Source organism: Triticum urartu, chromosome 6A (genome assembly GCF_056163025.1).
Source record: "Triticum urartu cultivar PI428250 chromosome 6A, HENAU_Tu73, whole genome shotgun sequence".
In the NCBI taxonomy this organism is placed as follows: domain Eukaryota; kingdom Viridiplantae; phylum Streptophyta; class Magnoliopsida; order Poales; family Poaceae; genus Triticum; species Triticum urartu.
In genome coordinates, this window is record NC_141878.1 from 601,519,023 (window position 1) to 601,527,377 (window position 8,355).

Here is an 8,355-nt window from a genome sequence, read left to right on the forward strand (position 1 = left end):
GTTGCATGCATCACTCTGATACAGAGGCCGGGGTTATCCTCCTTTTCCAAAAAAAAAAACAAGTGCCTTACTTGAATCGGCAATTTTGCCTAGTGCCCGGAGTTTACCGAGTACTTTTTATCAGGAGCTTAGCAAACAAAAAGAATGTGACTATGTGAGTGTCAGCCATAAAAAAATGGCCAAAACGTAGAACTCGGCAATGGAGAGGTTTTTCGGAGCGCACGAAAAAACAAATCAGCCTCCACAACATTCGAGCCCAGTGACAGATGTTCTTTCTGGGAAAGCCCAGTTACAGATTAATCCAAAGTGGACAATGTGCCAGCCCAGTTAGATCCAGGGAGAAGCCCATAGAGCGTCTGAACAATGTGCTTTCGGCTTTTGGCAGGTCTCATTTTCTGCGGGAAACCGCTAACAAAAAAATTTATGCGGGAAAAAAACTATCGCCTAGATAAAAGAGGGAGGTGAAAAAAGGATTTGGAGATGGGAGGTATCGATCCCCCTACCTTTTAATAGCTGATTAAATGCTCTACCATTTAAGCTACATCCCCACTGTTGTCTATTAATAGACTAATCCAATCTAATACTTAATTATTGTGACTAAAAACAATCAATAACAAGTTCAATTTCCCAGGGTTATGCCACGCGTGCCCACATGCGAAGCACTCGTCGCAACCTCAGTTTTTGTTTTGTGAGAATTCGGCATTAAGGCTCTATTCATTAGTAGGCGTAATCGAATCCAACAATGAAAAATGCCATTTGATTACGCATGAATAGAGCCATTTGATTACGCATTTAGTGTCAATCAGAAATACAGGGGTTACATCAAACTCAAACAAAAACGCTTCCATAGTAAGCACCTCTCTAGCACTTGTGTGAGCAACGCCATTTGCTTCTCTACTCACATGTTGCAACTTAAACCCCTGGAAAAGATGGAGATAGGCTTCGTTCATCCACTGGTTACAAATAGCCTGACAATGTGTCTCAACCACCACATGCGTGAGACCCTTTTCGATTGCTAGGGCCATGGCATCCCTGCAAGCCAGTGTCTCAATCACCAACGGGCCCTGATAAAATCATACTTCGTAAATCCTTCCGCAGATAACGATTCGTTGATTGTCTCGAGCTACCACTCCGGTCCCAACTAGAGCCTGGTTCACCGAGATAGCCCCATCAGAAATTTTCTTTTCCTCAGCTTTGTCTGTCACTATGATTGCCTATACAAACCACATTTCATTTTCGAACTCATTCGCTGTGTCGACATAATCATTGCTTTCTCAAAAACTCGAATTCCAATTTGTATCCGTGTGAAACATGCATAATGAAGCATCACTAAAAATGCATTGGTAGCATTGCAGAAAAATGCTTAAAGATTGTTATTTGTTTTACAAATCGGACATCAAGGAACATGTCTAGTCAAGGTATTGGTTGGCCGGTCCATCCACCATTGCCCTGGTTACGCCTACTGTTTTCGATGAGAAAACTTCGTTATCCATGCTAGGGCTCCCCCTTGTGTTGCATTGGGAGAACACAAAGTGTGTCGGTCCTCCTTGTCAAACAGTTCCCGCCTACAATATGCAATTAAAGTTCTTGGCTGAATTCCATTGTTCCTCTGTGTTTGTGCTTAATTAGCACAAGATAATGACAGAAAATATAAATAAATTCATGTCATTACCCTTGAATACCCATATTCGATGTCTACGCATGAGTGCACTACATCTTGAAAGTGTTTGCTGTATAACAATGGTGACTTTGTCATAGGTGTTTATTAGTCCATTATTGTGATGGGTTGACCTTTGTTGGCCATTTCATGTATACGATTTAAAGATGCTTTGGTGTGTGCACCTGCAAATTCGCAGGCCAGAGGTATAATTATTTTATTTTATTTTATTTTCACTTGTCAAGTTGAGTTCAACAATATTTTTCTAAAACTATTTTACTAACCTTTAGAAGTTGACTAGTAAATTTGCTTCACGTTTGTAAAAAAAAACAACTTAATTTGCTTTGCTTTTACAATTTTAAAATTTGGACATCCGATGGCATGTGGCTAGAAATGACTCGCATGTAAAAAACATTTCTCTCGAATCCCCAGCATCGCCTCAACCTTCCAGCCAAGTTACAGAATGTTCCAAAATAAGCATCAGACCCCACCTTTCAGTCCAGTTAAAGTTCCAGCGAGAAGTCCATGCAGTGTCTCAACAAAGTCCTACCCTTTAGTTATTTTTGGCAGAAAAAACTCTATTGCCAAGATAAAAAGACGTAAAAATAAATAAATTTGAGACTAATCCCCTCTTGACAATCCAAACTTATTTATAAACAAAGAGCTGTACCGTTTGAGCTACCATTATATGCAAATAAGACTAATCCAAAAATATTTTTCTTAACTAAACATGACTAATAAATAAAAGTCCAAGCCGGGGACATTGGCCTTTGGTGTTGGCAGACAACTGGGTCCCAACCTCACACCAGTCAATTGCCAGCACGTTTATCACAAATCATAAACGAAATTTATTGTATTTTTTTTGAGAATACATGCAACTCTGTTCATACTCATAACAATTACAACGTCTACCATCATAACGAGAATACATGTAACTATAGGAAATAAAATCAGCCTCCACCTTCTAGCCCAGTGACAGATCAGGCTCCACCTTTTTCAGCCCAGTTAAAGATCCAGGCAGAAGCCCATACAGCCCAGTTAAAGATCCAGGCAGAAATTTATTGTATTTTTTTTGAGAATACATGCAACTCTGTTCATACTCATAACAATTACAACGTCTACCATCATAACGAGAATACATGTAACTATAGGAAATAAAATCAGCCTCCACCTTCTAGCCCAGTGACAGATCAGGCTCCACCTTTTTCAGCCCAGTTAAAGATCCAGGCAGAAGCCCATACAGCGTAGCAACAAAGTCCTTTTTTTGCACGTCTCATTTTCTGCAAGGAGAAAAAACCGCACGCCAAGATAGAAATGAAAATAAATAATAATGGAGATGGGAGGTATCGATCCCCCTGCCTTTTAATAGCTTATTAAATGCTCTACCATTTGAGCTACACCCCCTTTGATATCAGTACTAGGATAATCAAGCCCAAGTCCAGTCTTCAAAAAAAAAATCGCTATAGCCACAAATAAAAACTCCACGGCAACAAGCCGGCAACAAAAGGATGATTGGACCATTTTTGACCTCCTTAAAAAAAGACTATTTTGTGACGAGTAGGTGCTTTGAGGAGCATTCGAGAAACTATTTTCTATTCTCTATAAAAGATAATATTTTACATAGTATTGCCAATCTAGACCGGGATTCAGACAATGTAAAAAATAGGCTGTCTTGATGTTTGCAATGATGTTTTTTTGCGGGACGTACCGAGAACCATCTTTTACTGGGGAATCCGACTGATATATTTTTATGGTATATAAATTCTGAAGATTTGTGTATCGTCTCTAGTTTTAAAATGGTTTTATAGAAATTGAGTAGGTGCATGGCCCCCACTCGGCTGAACATTGGTTCGCCCCTTGGTATTTTTAATGTGTTTCTTTCATAAGCCGTTTGTTTATGCGCTCTAAACCAAAACTATCGTGTCTCACGTGTTGCAACCAATTTTCATAGTTTGTCACACTGAATGGAAACTCGTTACATACGCATTTACGATACAATTTTTGTCATAGAGTTTGGGAATATGGATCAGCCTCCAGTAGAAGCTCATCCGCAGTCCCAACAAAATTTTCCTCTTGTCGATTATCGGTCTCATATTCTACAGAAAAAAGACCGGCAAAATATAATTAAAATGGTAAAAATGAAACAGTTTATCAGATGGGAGGTGTATGGATCAAGGCTGAGCCCAGTTTCCCAATCACGACTTACAGCTGGTTCCTTTGTTCGATGCAAAAAAAGGTACTCCCTCCGATCCATAATAAATGTCATCATTTTTATTAAGGTTGAACTAACCTTAGTTCAAAACTGCGACATTTATTTTGGATAGGAGGGAGAGTAATGAAGTGTCTAAAAGCTTCACTGACAAGGTTTGTGACAGAAGATCAATTAAGGTTCTATTCCTTTTTCTTACCTTTATGTAAGCGCTGACTTTTGAGAAGACGCATACTCAACAGAAGCACCACTCGACCGTGAGATTTCTATGACCTGAGCACAATGTCTCAACCAGAAAAAATCCAGGACACTAGAGACTACGCCAGATCCAAATGTTTCAGTCATTAAAGGGGTGGAGTGGGGGCCAATCATTTTCTACCCAGCTAAAAGTTTGCTGAGAAGACGTGGGAACGATGGTAGAAGGGCCAAAACTGTCACTCAAGATAATCCAGAAGGACCTTAAGACACCATTTGATCTTGAGTTTAATGTTCTGCTATAATGTCAGGCCATACGTTTGAACCCTTCCAAGGAATGTAACCTGACACTATGCTAAAAAAGAGTCTGTACACCGAGCAACATAATCAGAAATTGCTTTTCAGACGCATAACTACAATGGACAAGTATTAGTATGCTAAAATGTGTGCTGAAGAAATGCTCCCAAGAAAAGATGGACATGCTTCCAATGTTGGTGGGCTGTCCATGTAGTGGTCAGAAAGGTCTTTGCTCATCAACTGCTTGCCCTGTACTCCTACAAAAGGGTAAATGTACCTATTAGTGTCCTTACGATCAAACAATGTTGGCGGTAACAGCCAGTGACAGATATATCTAGCACACTGAAAGTTTGTAGTCATGATAATCACAAGAGCGGCAAAAAAAAAACTGTGACTCGAGTCAAATGGAACAAAATATATTTAGTTTTTGTATGCCTACATTATCAATATCAATGAGAGCATGCTCAAAAGGTAAATAGTTATAATGAAAAGTGCGTGGTTCAAGATACTGATACTATAGAAATCAAAATCCCATTCGGCCCAATCAAGGTAATATTATTAAGCTATACCCCCACTGCAAAATTCCACTTTAATACAACTGGTAATTAACTTGTTGTGAATGTTCATTTTTAGAGCGGCATGAGGACGAAATGAGTTGGTCAGTCTTTGTGTGTGTAGAGTGAGTATGTAGCCAGATAACAGAGTTTCTTTTTTACAATCATCCATTCTATGGAAGTGGGTGCAAATATTGTACCATAACAGTGTCGAGGAGAACCTTGGCTTCACTGTTGGTGTTGAAGTGATCACGAACAGGCTGAAAAATACAAAGCCGTATTAGCATAACCAAATATATACATGAATAAATACGAGGAATTGTAAATTATATCTATATAAAAGATGAACTTGACTGAAAACAATAAAAAGGTTTCTTGATTCAAAATTGTTTTACTAGGACACACGATTGACACCAAACAATAAAAGCAATACATCAGTACTATTTGTCAGGAAGGAATGACACAAACTGAGAAACACAGTGATGCAATGATAGAATAAATAACAACAAAAGCTGTCTCAAGCATTACAAAATCACAGTACAATCGACTAAACAATTAATTATGAGAAACGTAGTTCTCAGTGAACTAAAACAGTAAAAAAAACTGGTAATGCTTAAAGAGTGCGTAAGTTAATGACTAGTGAAAAAGTGCACCACAATATTGGAAAAATATGTGAAAAAACTGTACCTTCAATATTTCATTGATTGCTTTAGCCAAAGAAGTTTTAACGTCGGTGGGATGCAAAGCACCACTCGTATAATCAACAATGACTTCATCCATGCTTAAAAATGTCCTGTTTAAAAGCAATCATTGTTATAACTCCGCAGAAAAAAACCCAATAGTACATAATTTTCAACCTAGATAACTTAGAGGGATGACCATGTGTTTATTCAACAATCATAGTTAATGGTGGCATAGACATCTATATATTATCATATTATATGGTTCTCTTTGGTAATCTACTCTAAAAAAATATGAGTTTAAAACTTTTGGTGGTCCAAGAAAAGAATATTACTTGTTACCGCCATTTTTTTCTTTCCGAACCACCTCAAACTTGTCAAACCAAGGGAAAACAATGTATTTGATGTACTCTAGGCATGGATTTCCATCAACAATGTTGGAATTTTCGTCAACAGTGTTGGGAGGAGGAGGAGGAGGGCAGAAAGCTTGATTTATCTTCAATTTTACCTGAGCCTGCAATAAATTTGGTTACGAACAATATCAGCTTAGAAAAAGGGCAAAACTTCACAAATGAATGTTAGTCTATAAATCCAAGGTTAAAAACAGATTGATAGAAAGATGACTATATGCCATCTAAAAGATCAATTGAACCACAAACATAAACTATAAAAAAATGATAAATACAATGCAAACCAGACTAAAGTGGCAGAACCTTTTTAAAATACTGGAAAACCCATGTTGGATGGAAGACAAAGACCATACCCTACAATACTATTCCTAGTCGAGGGATGAAAAAAATAGGTATCTTTCAAAATGCAAACACCCCATATGAGGTTGAATGGACTAAATAGGTGTCATAAGTTTTGGAAACAAATAAAGATTGTTAGTGAAGAGAAAATGACATGAGAACCTCATCATCTTCCATAAAGATAGCTGATGTTGGATCACTTTTTGACATCTTCTCCTGGCCTTGTTTGAAACCGGGGAGCATATCTGTGGTTTATGTTAAGGAACAAATGTTTTTGTACAGCCTAGCAATGAACCACTATTTGGGAATTCTAATACCATAATCACTGAGACACATATATCAGCGATAATAATAAGAAAAAAAACACAATGTAGAAAAAAAAACATTTTACAGCAGATCAGGATACGATGTGACAGAATAATTGGTTTGTTCTTCCTTTTGATGTCATCGCAGTATTCCCTCGCTAACATGTTTACCTTCCTTTGGTCCATGCCCAACTGGCATATATCTGCCTGCACACGGCAACGGACAAGAGACAATGAGTTACAATCCAGAAATCTGGAATAAAAGTATACCACACTACAATATCAGGTGAAGTCAGAAAATATCAGTAACCTTATTTACATTATGTAAGTGCTACTAACTTCGACTTTACCCAGGGTTGTTCGCCATATGAATATACTAACCTTTAGGAAGAATATGTCAGCACACTGCATGCAAGGATAGAAGATCTGTGCAGCAGTTAGGTCCTCACTGTCAGCGCGGCCCATAATCGTACAACACCTGTGTGCGCAGCAATTAAGGAAAAATGAGATATAACTCACCTATCCTTGATAGAGTTCAAGCTTTCGAGTCAATAATCATTTGAATATGCATATGCAAGATATATATATAAGTGGAGATGTACCTTGTTATTCGTTTGACTTTATTTCTCCTGGCAATGTCCATTACAAGTGGCCAGTATTCACTTGCACGCTTATTGATTTCTTCCGAAGACCATAAGAATTCAACGCCGTCGAGGTTCATACCGGCTGCTTTCCATATTTCGATCATGTAGCGCCCGACGGTCCGGATTTTCTCCAGGTCGCCGCCCATCTTGTTGTTTAGTTGCGCAAACCAGTCTGCTATCCAGATTTTCACCTTGCATCCCGCTCTGACCATCTTGTTAACATTAATTGTCTTCACAATACCCTATGAATACAGCACATGAGGTAACAAAAACTCAAAATTAGGCTAGGCCTGGTTTATGCAAAAAAAAAACTAATTAAGCTAGGGATACATCTACATGAGCACAAACAGCCAGCTAGCTATGTGATATATCATGATAAGTGCTACATTAATTTGGGGCTACACTCGTATGGGGGTACAACGCTGTAGACATCGATCATGATCGACATGTACATGCACGTTAACACCACCCGTACAAATTATGAGAGGAGAAGAGAGAATGCGGTGGAACGAACCTGAGCAATGTGCATGCGGCCGGAGGGCTCGAATCCGTCGTAGCAGACTGGGACGGGCTTGTGCTGCAGCAGCTGCCAGAGCTCGTCTTCCTGGATGCACTCCTCGCCGATGCTCATCAGCAGGTCGAACCGCTCGTCCAGGCTCATGGCCATCCCAGCCACGGCTTCGATGCCGGCGGCGGAGGAGGAGGCGTCGGCAGCCGCGGAAGGGTCCGTCGATGCGGCGGAAGAGGAGGAGACGTCTGCAGCCGCGGAAGGATCCATTGACGATGACGAGGCGTCGGGAGAGGCCACAGAAGGTGCCGGCTAGGGTTTTGTTGAGGGTTTATTATTACGGTTTCTTTTTTGATCGAGAGACAGGATGTCGTACGTTCCTTACGTGGCCGCTACTTCATATTCTCAACGATGCCGGGAACACTTGGGTCCCTGCTTGAAAACCAGTCATGCAAAAAAAATCGTTTTCCTTCCCCACTAAATAAAAACTTTATGGTAATGTTAAGTGACGAATGTTCGCTACGAAAGAACTCCCAACCAACAAACTCGCTGCCGTT

At 39.5% G+C, this 8,355-nt stretch overlaps 1 protein-coding gene across 1 annotated transcript; it reads right to left on the reverse strand.

The window, feature by feature from the left end:
• Positions 1-4,594: 4,594 nt before the first annotated feature.
• On the reverse strand, positions 4,595-8,044 carry LOC125517087 (tyrosine--tRNA ligase 1, cytoplasmic-like). Its single transcript, XM_087527506.1, has 9 exons — positions 7,805-8,044; positions 7,249-7,532; positions 7,028-7,124; positions 6,748-6,853; positions 6,504-6,586; positions 5,928-6,106; positions 5,600-5,705; positions 5,113-5,172; positions 4,595-4,615 (listed from the first exon to the last, which is right to left on the reverse strand). Exons 1-9 carry the CDS (start codon positions 7,955-7,957, stop codon positions 4,595-4,597), a joined length of 1,089 nt encoding a protein of 362 aa, XP_087383632.1. The 5' UTR covers positions 7,958-8,044.
• Positions 8,045-8,355: the final 311 nt, after the last annotated feature.

Coding starts and splice junctions, on each gene's coding strand:
- LOC125517087 (XM_087527506.1), bottom strand. CDS start 7,957: ATGGCCATGAGCCTGGACGAGCGGTTCGACCTGCTGATGAGCATCGGC. Junction 7,533..7,804: donor GCCGCATGCACATTGCTCAG/GTTCGTTCCACC, acceptor CTGTATTCATAG/GGTATTGTGAAGACAATTAA. Junction 7,125..7,248: donor AAAGTCAAACGAATAACAAG/GTACATCTCCAC, acceptor CTGCGCACACAG/GTGTTGTACGATTATGGGCC.